Consider the following 16,652-nt stretch of genomic DNA (forward strand, 5'->3'; position numbering starts at 1 on the left):
ACATGTTTATTTGATAGGAATTTGTTTAAAAATTCAGTTTCCTTGATTGATTGTACATAGGTCCATACAGGTCAAACACAGAACCTTGCTTTTAGGCTTTGCCGCAGTTGGGTAATAAAGTAAATAAACGTATCACAATGGCCAGTGATGCACTTTCCTGGTATGGGTGCGCAACTCGCTCGGGGATTTCGTGCGCATCGTCTGGCATTTTCCTGAACGCGTCATTAGGTGCCCAGTAAACAAGTGCAGAAATAAAACGGATTCTTTTATTTTTAGTACTTTTATTTTATTGATCTTAATTACCAAGATTGAACTTATCAACCAAATATTTTGTTGTTTAACTTAAATTCATTAATCCTCGCACACAAATAGAATAAATTAATTCAACACAATCATTTAGCACTCGGATATTGTCTACATACCTACCTACTACAAAGCATGACACTCACCTCAGTGAAATCATTATGTGATGGAAAAACATGAGGCGTGTATAAAATAAATATGCAATTACAAGCCAAAAACAGCTAGCTATGGCTGTATTATCCTTTTTTAGTAAGAGTAGGAAGATTGTTATCATACAATACATTAACATAAATGCATTTAAACTATTATTTTCCTACAAATTAATTTGAATTGACTAATAGTCTTTGGGTTTTGCTATTTGGTAAAAAAAGCAAAGAAAGACATTATTATTATTATGTAAAAAAAAGAGCTGACACAGCATTTTTTCTATTATAATTTTTATAATATTGACAAGCACGTAACATTGAATATTACATTGTTTGTGTATAGTCATACAGCATGACCAATAATTATACTATTTTAATGATGCAAAAACTTTTAAATTTATCACAGTCCATGTCCCAATGTCCACCTGCTCTGCTGGCTTTCGACTGAGACGCAATCAGCACAAAACGACGCCATAAACGAGGAATCAGTGCTCGTTAGACTTAACTTGGGGTATAATGTCCTGGTTGTCAGCAGCAGGCTTGTTGTAGTGGTTGTTGACGAGCGTGTAGGCCATGCCGGTGGTGAGCGCGGCCACGGCGGCGCCCTGCGCGATCACGCGGAACTGCATCAGGAACACGCTGGTGCTCATGGCGCCGCGCCGCTTGTACGCGTACGCGCCGTACCCCACCGCCGCCGCCAGACCCGCCAGACCTCAAATAACACAATACACATTCTACTAAATTTATCCATATTATTACACAACCCACCTACTTCATGCAATTCACTTTTACATATTCGTAAGTATCTACTTACGACTATGTAAAAGTGATATTGTCACCAAACCATGAGAGGAGTAGGGTGGGTAGACCAGTGTAAACCCATATTATTCAAAATCAATATTTGCAGCAAGTATACACCTTCATTAGCATGCATTACCAATTACCAACAAGAAACACAAGAGCCTTGTACTGCGGCACTCACATCACAGTATTGTTGCTTATACTATACAGAACTCTAATTAAATTATATCTTTAGGTCTTATTATATTCTACATATTATTATAAGGTCCATATCCATGGGTTCATAACTTAATTACTGCTACCTATATTATGTAGACCTGCTATCATGGTTTCACGGCTTAGTCAGGGGGTGGTTGAAACCCTTCCCTCCAAAATGTTAAAAACATTACATTAATATTGTACTGACCATATTTTTTGTCGTTTTATTTAATGCTATGCTAGAAATTAGTTGTTAATAATAATAATATAATAATACAAATATTTAATTTAACAAATAGTTTTGCTTTCTTTTTTAAATGCTTGAAACCATATAGTAGGTATCCTATTAATCCTATCATTGTTATTTAGCGTAACCAATGAATATGAAGTAAAGGCCAGTGTAGCTGTAACTGCCAACTGCCTCGAAACAAGATAAGATGTAGCTTAAGTGAGGCATACGCATAGCACACACAGAGAGATGCTGGTGCCACACATAGCACAAATGTTTGAGCACATATTTGATCACATGTGAAGCACTGGTATTGGGTAAGCAAATACCGGTCCTTCACATTTGATCAAATATGTGTTCAAACATTTGTGCTATGTGTGGTGCGGGCTGCAGGCAATAGGAAAATATTTAGATATAATGTGTACATACCTGTGGGATGGAAATGTTTAATACCAACTGGAGGAAGAGTACTCTCAATACTCAAAGGAAATATTGTTTATTTGAACAAAAGTTTTTGGTAAAAATTTCATTATTAATACAAGCTTTATTTGCTGACTGTACTTTTTGTCGACTTTACTTGCCTTGTCACCTGAACTACATTTGCATACCTTTCAAGTCGCTGCCATTAACCATTGAAGAGTTCTGATATATATGGACAATGTAGGTAGTTTCGTGAACGCTTACAAATGTGGGTAGTTGTGAAATTGGACCAGTGCATTGCAGTCTTCAGGCAACTTATATGTGGAACACCCCTTGTAGTGAGTTATTATAGTGGCGACGAGATAATCTAGGTATTTGCGTGAACAATAGTGTAAAAAACTGTAGTGATAGTGTTAAGTGTGAAATTGGTAAAGAATGGGTATTAAATTTGGTGAGTTTGATGTGGCGCATGGATGCTGGAAAAACTACAAAGATAGGTTTATTTTTTGTCTAAAAGCAAGTGAAATTGAAGAAGATGCAAAGAAAAAGGCAAATCTTTTGGCTGTATGCGGTCCTGACTTATTTGATTTAATTATTGCACTAATATCTCCGACGGACATTGGTGAGGTTAGCTTTAGCACAATCATAACAAAATTAAATGATCATTTCCACCCAAAGCCAAATGAAATCATACAATCTTATAAATTCCATACCAGGCATCAAGAAGAGGGGGAAAAAATGAGGGATTATATAGCCCAACTAAGGAAATTGAGCATAGATTGTAACTTTAAAGATTTAGACAGGACATTAAGAGATCGCTTAGTATGTGGAATAAGAGACAAGGAAATACAAAAACGGTTGTTACAAACCAGTAAATTGGATACTTTTGAACATGCGTGTGAAATTGCACTCGCTCATGAGGCTGCGGGTATTGATTCAACTTTTATCGCTACAACTTCTTCAGGTAGGACCAGTGGTGATGTCGAAGTTCCCATGGAAGTGAATAAAGTCATGAGTAAAAAAGTGGAGAAGCAGTTTGAGCGATTTACTTGTTTCCGATGTGGGAGGCCACACAAAGGAGCATGCAGGTTCCGATGGTCAAAGTGCAATCACTGTGGGAAAACAGGACACCTTGAAGCAGTTTGTTTAATGAAAAGTAAGGACGAAAACATACCAAAATCGAATTTTAATGGAATATATGAAGAGCTGTCTATCAACAGTATGAGACAAAATACATCGGTGCCCGCGTATATGGTCAAGATTATGCTCAATGAGGTACTAACAGATATGGAGGTTGACTCTGGTTGTGCCTTCACCCTGATAAGCGAACGGACTGCTGGGCGGATATGGCCTGGTTCGTTGCCCAAATGGGAAGAGGCTGAGGTTGCATTAAAGACATGGACAGATAATAAGCTATGTTTATTAGGGAGTGCCAGAGTGTTAGTACAATATAAAAGCAAAAAAAAAGAATTACCGGTTTTGGTGGCTAAAGGGAATGGCCCAAGTTTAATTGGCCGCAACTGGTTTACAGAGTTAGATATCCAGCTACAAGGGGTATACAATGTCATATTGGATAAACAAAGTTTAGATACGGATTTAAAAGATATAGTGAAGAAATACAGCAAAGTTTTTCATGAAGGGTTAGGTAAGTATACTGGCCCAGTAGTAAGTATTAGGCCTCAAGAAGGGTCAAAACCAATTTTTTTTAAGAGTAGACCCGTGCCTTTCGCTTTGAAGGAGCGAATTTTTAAAGAGATTGATAGATTGGAGTCAGAAGGAGTTTTGGAGGCTACCTCACACTCTGAGTGGGCAACGCCAATAGTGCCTGTGTTGAAGCAGGATGGCAGTGTGCGGCTTTGTGGGGATTACAGATCCACAGTAAATGCCGTGACAGTTACAGACACATACCCACTCCCTACTCTAAGCGAGGCATTTGCAGAACTACAGGGTGGAGTTATATTTACTAAGATAGATTTGGAACGAGCTTATACACAGGTCACAGTGGATGAAGAGACAGCGAATCTTTTGACAATCAATACACCAAAAGGGTTATACAAGATGAAAAGGCTTCCGTTTGGAGTAAAAGCATGTCCAGGGATATTCCAAAGACTAATGTCATCACTGCTGGCTGGCATTCCTGGCGTAGCGGTCCTACTAGACGATATTGTCGTTACCGGCAGGGGAGTCAAGGAACACAACATGAGGCTCGAGGAGGTGCTCGATAGGTTACAGAAAGCTGGATTACGGTTAAATAAAAAGAAGTGTAGATTTGCGGCTGACAGTATTCAGTTTCTGGGATTTGTTATCGATGAATGTGGTATTCACCCGTCTGAAGAAAAGATTCGTGCTATTGAAGAAACACCTGCCCCTCGCAATGTAAAGGAGCTTCAAGCGTTTTTAGGTCTATTAAATTTTTACGACCGATTTTTACCACATAAGGCTTCGATAGCGGAACCATTATACAGGCTTTTGAATAAAGATGTAAAGTGGAAATGGGATAAAAAACATCAAGAAACTTTTGAAGTTTTAAGGAAAATGATTTCGAGTAAAGATACCCTAGTACATTACGATGTAAATAAGAAACTAATTATTTCGTGTGACGCTTCACAATACGGCCTGGGAGCGGTACTGGAACATGAAATGAGTGACGGCAGCATTAGACCCGTAATGTTCGCATCGAGAACTATGAACGCACATGAAAGGAATTACGCACAGATCGACAAGGAAGCAGCAGCGATTGTTTTCGGTTTGAAGAAGTTCCATCAATTCATATGTGGTAGAAAAATTACTATCAAGACGGACCACAAGCCTTTGCTAGGAATATTTGACCCAAAAAAGCCAATACCAAATATTATATCTCCTAGAATGTTAAGGTGGGCACTTCTGTTAAATTCATATGACTATGTCATAAAGTATGTTGAAGGTAAAAATATCGGAAACGCTGATGCTCTTAGCCGTTGGCCGACTCATGAAGAGACAACTGAGGAAGAATTTTCAGGGGTATTACTGATAGAAGAGACACCTGTAGAACTAGAGTTTTCTGCAATTGAGGTAGCGAGGTTAACGAGGAAAGACAAACTATTGAGTAAAGTGTTGTTTTGGATTCGAAATGGATGGCCATCTAAAACAGATACTGAATATAAGGTATTTTATCAAAAAAAGGACGAACTTTCGGTGTACAAGGATTGTATATTATGGGGGAACAGAGTGGTTATTCCAGAAATAATGAGGTCTAAGGTAATAGAAGAGTTACACAGGAACCACGATGGCATAGTTATTACGAAAGCGATGGCTAGGAGTTATTTTTGGTGGCCTGCAATTGATAAAAATATAGAAGAGGTAGTAAAAACCTGTAACACGTGCGCAGAAAATAGAAATATGCCACCTAAAGTGGTTCATCAATGGATAAGGCCGAATAAAGCATGGTCCAGACTCCATGTAGACTACGCTGGACCATTTCAAGGGAAGACGTTTCTTATATTAATTGACTCATTCTCTAAATGGCCAGAAGTAAAGATTGTACCAGATATGAGCAGTACAACATTAATCAAGATATTAAGGCAAATATTTTCCGAACAAGGACTTCCGGATACTATCGTAAGTGACAATGGCAGGAGCTTTACTTCGGAAGAATTCCGAAGATATTTAGACTCTGTAGACATCAGGCAAGTGTTAACTGCTCCATATCATCCAGCCAGTAATGGCCAAGCCGAGAGAACAGTGCAGACCATTAAGTCAAAGCTACGGAAGCTAACAACGGGAACCTGGGATGAAAGATTATCCACCTTGTTATATGGGTTACGGACTACACCTAACAGTGTAAATGAAAAAACTCCAGCCGAACTCTTAAATAATAGACATTTTAGAACAAAATTTGATAATTTAAACCCACTTTCTTTTAAATACGAAGAAAGAGAGGCGGAGATAGACAAAAACATGAATAAAAAACTTAGAGAATTTAACGTAGGACAGGCTGTATACATAAAAAATTACAACACAGGAACTCGTTGGCTCAAAGGTGTGATAGAGAAAAGGATTGGCACTTGCAGATATCTGGTAAAGTGGAATGATAAACTATGGATGAGGCACATTAACCAGATGCTCAGCTGCGGGGAGGGAGAAGGATCAAAGGAGTTGCCAAGAGAATCCAGTGTCAAGAATGATAGTAAAATCGAAATTCCTTCTCCTCGCCACTGGCAAAAATAATTGGAGTATCAGGACCGAAGGACATTGTGATCCACCAAAGTCCACAAAGTAACCCAACTGTCACTAGTCAGAAAAGACCACGGGCATTTTCGCCATTGAAATCACCAGAGTCACCAGAATTCAAAAGACAGGCAATAGATGATGGTGATAGTAAATGGGAGACTTCAGGAGTGACAGAAGAGGATAGTGAAAGTTATTAGTCACAACCACCAAGCATGCATGATATTAATAAGTAATGTTAGGAAATATTAGGGTAATTTAGAGAAAATTAGTGTAAATTAGTGAATGTCAGTGCTTCGACTTTAAGTGTTTAAGAACTAAAAGAATTAGTGAGTGAACTCTCTTGTGGGGGAGGCATGATATATATGGACAATGTAGGTAGTTTCGTGAACGCTTACAAATGTGGGTAGTTGTGAAATTGGACCAGTGCATTGCAGTCTTCAGGCAACTTATATGTGGAACACCCTTTGTAGTGAGTTATTATAAGTTCCATCCTGCGGAGACGATCCTGGCCAGACTACCAGGATATCACTACCAAATTATTGTATTGTCATGCAATTTACATAAGTATGCCAGATCTCAAGTCGATCCAACTACTGGAAGTTGGTTGAATTTAACTTGCAAGATTTGGCTACAGATAGACAGACAATGGGACAGGTGAAATTAAATAAAAGCTTGTAAAAACAAACTGCATTTATGAAAAGATTTTGTTTTCTTATTGTGTATTTATGTTTAATAAAGATAAAATCATGGTCATCCTTTCATTTTTTTACCATGTTTAGTAGACAAATTTGATCCAAGATTAACCATCCATTTTTGCAATAAAATTATAGTGTTTTTTTTTTATTTAATTGGTACAATTTCCAGGTATGGCAAGTGTATTTTTAAACATTTTTGAATGCAGCATGTACCTATTTTTTTTTCAAAAATAATGAATTGTTTGATTTAGTAAATTTTCGTATTTTACAGAATTTGAGAAGAGGCATTAAACATTTCTACCTCCAAAAAAAGATAGAACCCCGCCCCTCAGAAAAAAAACCTGGATCTGTCCTAGTAAATATAGGTCTAGCATTTGTAAAAAATTGTTTTAGGAAATATGGAAGCTGCCTATACATACATAGGTTCTAAAACTATCTGAACTGAACACTTACTAAAGTACATGACTAGTATCATGGCTATTAACATGAGTAGGTAGTAAGGGTTAGTGATGGTGACTAACATTTAGAAAAAAAAACTTGGTTTTTTAGCAAGTGACGGAAACTCCTACGGGACTAGAGAGATAAAGGTTTTAGATACGACAAAACGTGACGATTCTTATAAAGAAAATTCATCTAGGCTGCGAGTTTCGTGTTCCCAATGGTCGCTATGGACGGACATAGATGAATGTCTTGCAAGATCAATAATGAAGGTTAAGGTTACTCTACTCACCAACAATCATGAACGGCGACTCCTTTGATTTTCTCGCTAACTTCTCGCCCTGAGATTCTTCATGATAGTCGAATACGGGTTTATTCTGAGCCATGTCGATAATCTGAAAATAAATGACAAAACTACTTAGTCCTAATAAAACACGAAATGTGGTGAAATTTTTATGAACAAGCGATTTTACTTTCGCTACGTATTTCCGCGAAACATTAAAAGGAATATGAATAGCCAGCTCCTGAGTCAAAATTGTTGTATATATATCCCAAAAAACATTGAAATGTGAAATAATTAAAACAAATACCTGTGTAACTATCACACACACGTTCTAAATAAAAGATTCAGTAGAACTAGGACTGACTGCAAGCAAGCAAACTGAACTGAGGAACTGACTGACTACCTGACTGAGCGAGCGAGCGACACAAGACACGACAGACGAGACGAGCAGAGCAGAGAGAGAACCAAACCGAGTGTGCGAGCGAGAAAGATACCGATATTCGACTGACCTCCCGAACCGAATCGACCAAACTAACTGCAACTGCAGGGCTACTAGGAAACTCGAAGTTCGTGTCGTGCGGTCCCTCTGACACTTACACTATTTAATACGAGAGCGAGAGGGATCGCATGACACGAACTTCGAGTTTCGTAGTAGCCCTGCTGCTGACGTGATGTGACAGCCGGACGCGGGAACTATTTAAGCGATGACGTAAGGATGACGTAATGCAAGATACTAATCGAAACTCGAAGTTCGTGTCGTGCGGTCTCTCTGACATTTATACTATTTAATACGAGCGAGAGGGACGGTACGATACGAACTTTGAGTTTCGAGTTTTGTAGTAGCCCTGCTGATATATTACTCCATTGAGGAAACTACCAACTGGCTGTGCAACTGGGTATTCACAGAGATACAAAACGTGACCTTCATTTGATTCGATTGCACACTGACACTTAAACACAGACTACTTACTAATACATACTTACTTATAATACTGTGAGGCACTGTTTTAGTTAGAATGACACGGATTGAAATATAATTATTAATACTTATATTATGGTCACATGACATGACACACATGAAATTTGCCAACCAACACCTCTAAGCAACACCTATAAGATCTTCAAACATCGATACGATACGATACGATATTACCTACCTACCTATATTAATTATTAATAAAAAAATAATTAATTAATAAAAAAAATTCGTCAGATCTTTCTCAACTTCATTTCGGCTATTAATGGGACTTGTCAGAATTAATAGGTCTCATAAGTATAAAAGTATAAAATGAAGAGGTTTTAGAATTTTCTCCTTAATGTTTTAGGGTTTTAAGTGATGCGATCCGAATGTAATCTGAAGACACCATATAGACACTACTAGTGACTAATAATACTATTGATGATAAAATGAAATAAAAAGTCTTAACTCCGCACCTTTGTTAAATCAGCTCTCCGCACAGCACAATGCACCGTTCACGAGATTCAGATATTAAACACTCAGTGGGTTGAAACTCCATACAAAAATCTAATGTATGGAGCTAGTGACTTTTTTGTACCAACCTCTCCAAAATAACTTATTGGTTGCCATATTTATGAAATGATCTGTGTTTAGAAGATTTCACTTAAATTATAATATTTGCAATTCTTCACATTTTAAGCTGTGAAAAAAAAAAAGCGGAAAAAAATATTACTATTAAGATAAATAATACAATATAAAAATAATTCTGACTGGATATCCTTTTTTATTTAAGTAAATGAAAAAAATTTAGTTCTATTTTTCAATTTTATATGGCAGCCCACAAACCTTCATCTGCTGCGTGGAACCACGCCTTCGCGAGATTTTGTGTTTACTGTTTGAATTTTCGTGTATTTTGGTGTTTTGTTTTGTTAATAGCGTTGAGTTTGAGATTATTTCTCCTCCGCATTAACTTTTCTTTCACTAAAGTGCATTTATTCGAGACAGGACTCTAGTTTTTACCGTTATTTTCACGGCTGTCCTTTACTAAGAAACCATTCACATGAGGAGATGCGAAATTTGTGGTATTCAAGAAAAACATTGTGAAAACAAAATGTTCTTTGCTAGATTTCCTCTAAGTGAACATGTGTAAGCAAAGTTACTGATAAATCTGATAATAGGTGTTGAGGTTATATTTGGCTGGCCGACGTCAATTCGTATTATATAGTATCACGACAATTAAATTTTATTTCAGTTGTAAGCAGTGGGTGAAAGTAGTTGGCAACGAGATTTCACAAAAATCGAAAACCCGGCTGAAGAAGAAAGCCATACCAAAATTGGGACTTCCCATGCCACCTCTTTCTGAAGAAATTCTTGAAGGGTTTCCCCTAAAGATGGCAAGAACAGCCAAGGTAAACACTTTATTTTATTTTCATTTTATCTCTGTTGCAACTTGACTTACTGCATCTTATAATAATAATAATAAAATAATAAAAGATATTGATTTAATAGTTTGTTTACAAATTCTACATAGGTACATAACCATAGGTCTTGATATTATTTGTAATTTATTGGTATTATAATTATTGTAATTTCTGACATTGTAAATTAGTATGAAATAGTAGCTGAAATGTAATAATTAATCTATCTGAATATTGTACACCATGAATATGGTAGATTACGGTCATGTACTTAATTATTTATTTTTACCTTTTACCTCTCTGTACCCGTTTTCATGCAATAAATGAATTATTATTATTATTATTATTATTAACAAATAATAAGTACAATCAAACTATCAAAAGGGAAAGCGACTCAGCTTATGCCTGCACCTTGCAGAACAAAGTCCCTTGGCTAACAGGCGCTCAATACACATGCACATATTTTTTTTACATACAATATATGTTATAAATTAATTTGCTTCGTCATCAATAATAATGCTAGGTATTTTGAGTGTATAGTATAGTTGCCGGTCAGAGCATTAGTAATAGACAGAAAAATTGGCTATACACACTAATTATATTTCACCTGTATAAGTTAGTGGAAGCTTCTGGCTAAATTAAACTTTGTTTCAGGTTCAGCTTTGGAGTTGCCCAGTGTGGAATATTTACATGCACAGCCTTCTACAAGTGGTGCGCAGTGTAAAACTGACAATACAACAGGTAAGCTATCACTGATAAAAATCTATACCTTATAGCATAATTTAGAATTTTAGAGTTGATCTGATGATAAAGCTAGCGGGTGACCATAGGAACACTGTGATAAACAACACAACTGCATCGAGTTTGGACTCGTTACCAGGGGCATATAGTACAGTCAGCAAAAAAAAATACTTATATTAGAAGAATTTTCAGAAAAACTTTTATGAACTGTTTACGGAACCTTTCATGTACGAGTCCAACTCGCACTTGATCATTTTTTCTGTATTGTCTGTGTTTATGGTACACTTCATGTAATAACACTCCTCTTTTGCGTTAGGGGTTAAAAATAGGTTGAGCTGCTTAGTAGTTAGAGGAGATAGAAATGGATATGCATACATACAGGTCAAAATATAATCCTCCTTTTGGCTTCACCAGAATCGGGTAAAAACTACAGAATTAATTTCATTACATTTGGCATGGCAAGTAGATTGTTTATCAGAGGTATACAAATTATGTAATGTCAACTAACTCCAAGATCACCTTACATTTCATTTCATTCATTTGACAAGTAAAGACATATTTGACAATAAGGCAAAAATTGTAAGAAAGTTGTCTAGGTAAACATAGGTCATTGACCTGCAATATGACAAAAATTGGATTGTGCGTACCAATTTTATTTTATCTTGCATTAGTTAGTGTAAGCTACTGGCTAAATTTAACTTTGTTTCAGGTTCAGCTTTGGAGTTGCCCAGTGTGGAATATTTACATGCACAGCCTTCCACAAGTGCTGTGCAGTGCAAAACGGACAATACAATACTACAATACAATACTTGTGTAACGTGAAACTGTATTTACCTATGTAAAGAAAAACAGATCCATGACATGAAAATAAATTACTATTAAAAAACAACTTTTTTTCTTTAATTCGATCATTTAATTAATAAAAAGCGCACCAATACGTGCCGTTTTTTGACAATATATCGATAAAAAAGCACAACACTATGCTGTTACAATATCGATAATATCGACTGTTCCTAACAACACTACTTGTCAATGTGACTTTTTCGGCCCTGTTTAGTCTGTGCAGTTCGTTTCTTGATATTGGCACCAAAAAGACACTGAATTCATACTACAATCGTGGTATTGTTTTTGTATGAGAGTTCCGACTCTTAAAACGTAGTGATTATATACTCTTTGTAAACACTGTTCAAATTAATGTATCATTCTGGCTTTGTCATATTACGATGGCTTGCACACGCGTTCGCAGAATCATCCAGCAGCGGCGTGTCGTGTGGAAGGAAGTTTTATGGAATTTTCTTGTTGACTATCAGCTACCAAAATAGGTACCTAACTAAATAGATTGTCTATCATTCATATCATAACGTCGTCAGTGAGCTTCAGGGTTCCGTAAATAATGAAAAGAAAAAGATAAAACCGGCCAAGAGCGTGTCTTATACGCCCAGAGTAGGGTTCCGTAGTTAAGAAAAAAATCATAGGTAAAAAATATTAGTTGTATAATACGTACGAAGAGTAAGTACCTCGTATTAAACAACTAATATGTTTCTAAGAATTTTGTATTTCGTAAGGAATTTTAATAGTAGGTGTATATTTAGAGTTTAGAACTTTATACTGCTAATTAAATACTCATAATGACTGGTACCTAATCTATCTATCTTCTATAGTAAATAATAATAATAATAAAGCTGAAAAGGGTCGAAAGTCTGAACATGGAAGATATTCAGAAAAAAATTGGCTGAGGGTAGGTACTTACAATTTATAACAGAACACGCTCCAATAGTTTATATAATTTTTGTCTGTTTATCTGTTTGTCGTTTTATGAACGCGCATCACGCACGTGAGAATGGCTGGGATTTTGATGCAAATGCAAACTTTACTAATCTGTCGAGAAAATCCCCGGCCAGGTTATAGGCTATAAAAATTCAATCCATAAAAGGGGGGGGGGGTGTACAACACTTGATTGAGTTTAGTTTGCACCTGAGTCTTATGAAATTAATCAGGAAGGAGGTGCAAACTTTTTTCAACGACCCCGAGTACTCTGCTAAACTAAAAGATGGCGCTGAAATTAAAACGGTGCTAGATACGTTGTGCCACAACTCAATCGAATGTACGTAGAGGCTCCCACTTTTAGGGGCTCAATTTTTATAGCCCATAACCTGGCCGGGGATTTTTTCGACAGATAGATTATAGTAGTTTGCATCAAAAGCCGTTCAGCCGTTCTCACGTGGTGCGCGATCAAATAAACGTCAAACAGATAAACAGAAAAAAAATATAAAAACTGTTGGAGCGTGTTCTGTTATCAATTTTAAGTATCCTCGGCCAACTTTTTTCGAATATCTTCGATGTTGGCTTTCGACCCTCTTCAGCTTTATTACATGTATAGATACTTATTTACTACTACCACGATTTTTTTTATTGAAATCAACAGTAGCTTGTATAAGGAGGACGCTTGACATAATAAAATAACATCTGCAGTTTAAAGTTGAATATTTCGCAACCGCATCACTAAATCGAAAAATCGTCTTAACAAGTCCGCAATGATTAATGATTTTAGGACTGAAAAAAATGTACACTGACACAAGAAAAATCTTTATTTTATACTACCACTCTGTAGGCATAATGACTACGTAACCGTAGTACGTAACACAATATTATATGCATCAAAATTTACAGCTTTCTAGCACTAAGCCTCTTTAAGCTAAGCCGCGGCAGAGAGGTGAGGCGTACTAGGCAAAACGCGGACTGAGTCTTGCGAGTACGCGTCCACAAAAAGACTAGATCCAAAGACTAGGTCCACGAGTATCTACGAGTACTTAACTCAATGAGGGCTATCGCGTATGAATTCGCCGCTAGAGGCGCTAGTGTAGCGTGAGCACCGAAATGTCAAATCTCATAGTTTTTCGGTGAGCTGCGAGGGTTTGTTTAGAATAATTTTGTGAATATTTTGCATTACCTGAAATTAATTATGGCAATTATTCGTTACGGGGCAATGAATGTCTGTATTTTGAGACAGTTTTGTCTTTCGGAAACTTGTGTCCTCCCTTTTTTCCCGAACAAAACGGGACTACGCAACACTGTGGTTGCTCGATATTTTTGTGGTACGGTTGTAAGGTGTATTAAATATGATTTTAATCTAAACTTTCTCTTCACGTCCGTAATAACGGACTTTGAAAGCCACGCTTGAAAACCTCACGCAACCTTGGCGCCATATAGAAAGACAAAAAACGTTAGCCCTCATTGACTCATTGCGTAAACAAAATGATTCCCGTAAATACTAACAAAATCGAATCGAATTCCACGTCACAGTTGTCTTCACGCTTCATATTTTTTTAATTTAACTTATATTAAATACCGACTAAAAACTTCCCTTCATACTTCATACAGGCTTAGGACTGTCAGCAATTTTTAAAATGTACCTACATAACAGCTTGTTTTAAAGCCGTACTCCTAAATACTCGTACGCTAAAAGAATCGCGGGCGGGAACGCGTAGGTACTCACGCGTCCAAGCCAAAACCTATTCCAAAAACCTATTCCAGTAAATACGTCTCAACTCTAGCGGACGGAGAGACGGACAAACAGATAATATGGCCAAAGGGTTTTGTTTGGTTTTGCCATTTTGGCTACGGAAACGGAACCCTAAAAATTCATTGTAGTAAAAGAGATCTGCCTAATATTATTATTATATTAAGCACGTTTATTAATTAACTAGCACCTTAATAGTCTAGTTCATATATATATATATATGTAATTATTACTAGGTCGTGCTCGTTTGATAGTTATATTCCCAGTAAGATAGTTAAATTTATACATTTTTTCTTGTACAGTCATCATCAGATACTTCGGAGCGGAGCGGCCGTAGTGGTATAAATATCGGAACATGCACAATATACCACTATTCATAAAGCATTCGACTTCATATTCCGACATTTTTGACCACCTTAGCCGCTCCGAAATATCTGATGGCGACTTTACGTAAATATATCCCTAGGGATATAAATAACTAGGTATATCACGGCTTCAGTCATGTTACTGCAACATAATTATGTAGTTGGCCGTAGTGCATTTTCCTCTCCGTTTTCCTGTAAGTAAGTACCTAATTCATAACACACCCAAAAATAGGAGTTAGTCTATTGCCAAGGAGAGTTGGGTAAGTACCTGTCTATTTGAAGCTCAGTGTAGAGAGCAATAAGTGGATACCGTAGCATTGGCAGCCCTGCTGCTGTAAATGCAGCTTTATAAATAGGTTTATCTTCTGAAAAACCCAAACGTATTACGAAAACATACACGTATTTACCTCTGCGGCGAGGACAGTTTAGTTGGCTGGGCTGGTCATTGTACATATTTTTAATCGGACGTGACGCAGATGACACGTATCAGTCCCACTCTCACATCTATATTGCAGCACAGGCGCTACGATATTTACATATATATATTACTCCGACAATCGCGTGACGGCTACTATACGAAGCTCGAAGTTCGTATCATACCATCCCTCTCGCTCTCGTATTAAATAGTATCAGTGTCAGAGGGACGCTCGATTTTAATGAAAATTTGCACTTTAAAGTTGAATATTCCGCAAACAAATCACTGAATCGAAAAATCGTCTTAGCAAACCCGTAATGGTTTTAAAAGACCTATCCAACGATACCCCATACTATAGGGTTGGATGAGAAAAAAAAAATCACCCCCACTTTACGTCTATGGGTACCATAATTTTTTTTTTTTTTTAACTTTTTGTTGTACCATTTTGTTGGCATAGTTTACATATATATCCGTGCAAAGTTGCAGCTTTCTAGCATTGATACAAAGAGTAGTATAATATACGGGGAATGTTATGCATGCATGTTATGCATTGATAGTCCCTGAGCAAAGCCGCGGACGGACGGACAGACAGACAGACAGACATGGCGAAACTATAAGGATTCCGTTTTTGCCATTTTGGCTCCGGAACCCTAAAAATGCTTTCTTTTACGTCGTAATGGTGATAAAAGAAAGAGCACAACAATAATGAGATGTGCCCCCGATGTTTCACCCGACCGCCCGAAGGGGGATTACTTATGTTTTTCGAGCGTGATGCATGTATGGTATGGTATGTAGGTATGTCTATTTCTTTGGCATTCTTTATATTATACCAACACATCTTCGCACATTATTGGTGGGAAAGCTGCTTTATCCTTTGGAGTTTGGAGTGGCAGCGCCATATTTAAAATTTACGGTCAAGTGGCGCGGCCATTTTGAAAAATCTCCCTTGAGTGGCAATGACATCTACGAATTAAGTTCGCGAATTTTATAAAAAATATCACCAAGCTATAGCGTTTTCACAGACTGAAGCTATAGCGTTTTCGCAGACTGAAGCTATAGCGTTTTCACAGACTGAAGAAAATTAAAAAAAATATTAGTTTATGCGCTTTACGCGTATTGAAGAACGTGTTAAAAGGATTTGTTAATGATATTTTAAGTAAACGCTGTGGCTGCGTTTGAGTCTAATAATAAATAGTATTTTCTGGCTCATTTTACGTTTTTATTCATCTTACTCGTAATAATTAAATTACTTAATACCTATCCATTGAAATACAATAGGTATCAATCTGACAGGTTGACATTACCTACACAGCTGGGCTACTACGAAACTCGAAGTTCGTGTCGTGCGGTCCCTCTGACACTTACACTATTTAATACGAGAGCGAGAGGGACCGCACGACACGAACTTCGAGTTTCGAGTTTCGTAGTAGCCCTGCAGTTTTCGAGTGTGCTGCTTGAAAACTTCTCATGTATCAGAGAAATACTTTTACATATACACTACTCGTAGTAGTCA

General features: G+C 37.1%; 2 protein-coding genes across 4 annotated transcripts; one reads left to right on the forward strand and one right to left on the reverse strand.

The window, feature by feature from the left end:
- Positions 1 to 261: 261 nt before the first annotated feature.
- On the reverse strand, positions 262 to 12,143 carry LOC141430434 (HIG1 domain family member 1A, mitochondrial-like). Of its 3 annotated transcripts, XM_074091137.1 has the most exons (4): positions 12,016 to 12,143; positions 9,157 to 9,212; positions 7,732 to 7,834; positions 262 to 1,161 (listed from the first exon to the last, which is right to left on the reverse strand). In XM_074091137.1, the coding sequence occupies exons 3-4, from the start codon at positions 7,823 to 7,825 to the stop codon at positions 935 to 937; spliced, it is 321 nt and encodes a 106-aa protein (XP_073947238.1). In that variant the 5' UTR covers positions 7,826 to 7,834; positions 9,157 to 9,212; positions 12,016 to 12,143; the 3' UTR covers positions 262 to 934. The 3 variants fall into 3 exon arrangements, with proteins under 3 accessions (XP_073947238.1, XP_073947245.1, XP_073947232.1); XM_074091144.1 differs by lacking the exons at positions 9,157 to 9,212; positions 12,016 to 12,143 and adding an exon at positions 8,126 to 8,239; XM_074091131.1 differs by lacking the exons at positions 9,157 to 9,212; positions 12,016 to 12,143 and adding an exon at positions 8,030 to 8,119.
- LOC141430423 (uncharacterized) lies at positions 9,226 to 11,708 on the forward strand. Its single transcript, XM_074091123.1, has 4 exons — positions 9,226 to 9,826; positions 9,933 to 10,089; positions 10,753 to 10,839; positions 11,549 to 11,708. Exons 1-4 carry the CDS (start codon positions 9,741 to 9,743, stop codon positions 11,654 to 11,656), a joined length of 438 nt encoding a protein of 145 aa, XP_073947224.1. The 5' UTR covers positions 9,226 to 9,740; the 3' UTR covers positions 11,657 to 11,708.
- Positions 12,144 to 16,652: the final 4,509 nt, after the last annotated feature.

This window comes from Choristoneura fumiferana, chromosome Z, assembly GCF_025370935.1.
Source record: "Choristoneura fumiferana chromosome Z, NRCan_CFum_1, whole genome shotgun sequence".
Classification (NCBI taxonomy): Eukaryota; Metazoa; Arthropoda; class Insecta; order Lepidoptera; family Tortricidae; genus Choristoneura; species Choristoneura fumiferana.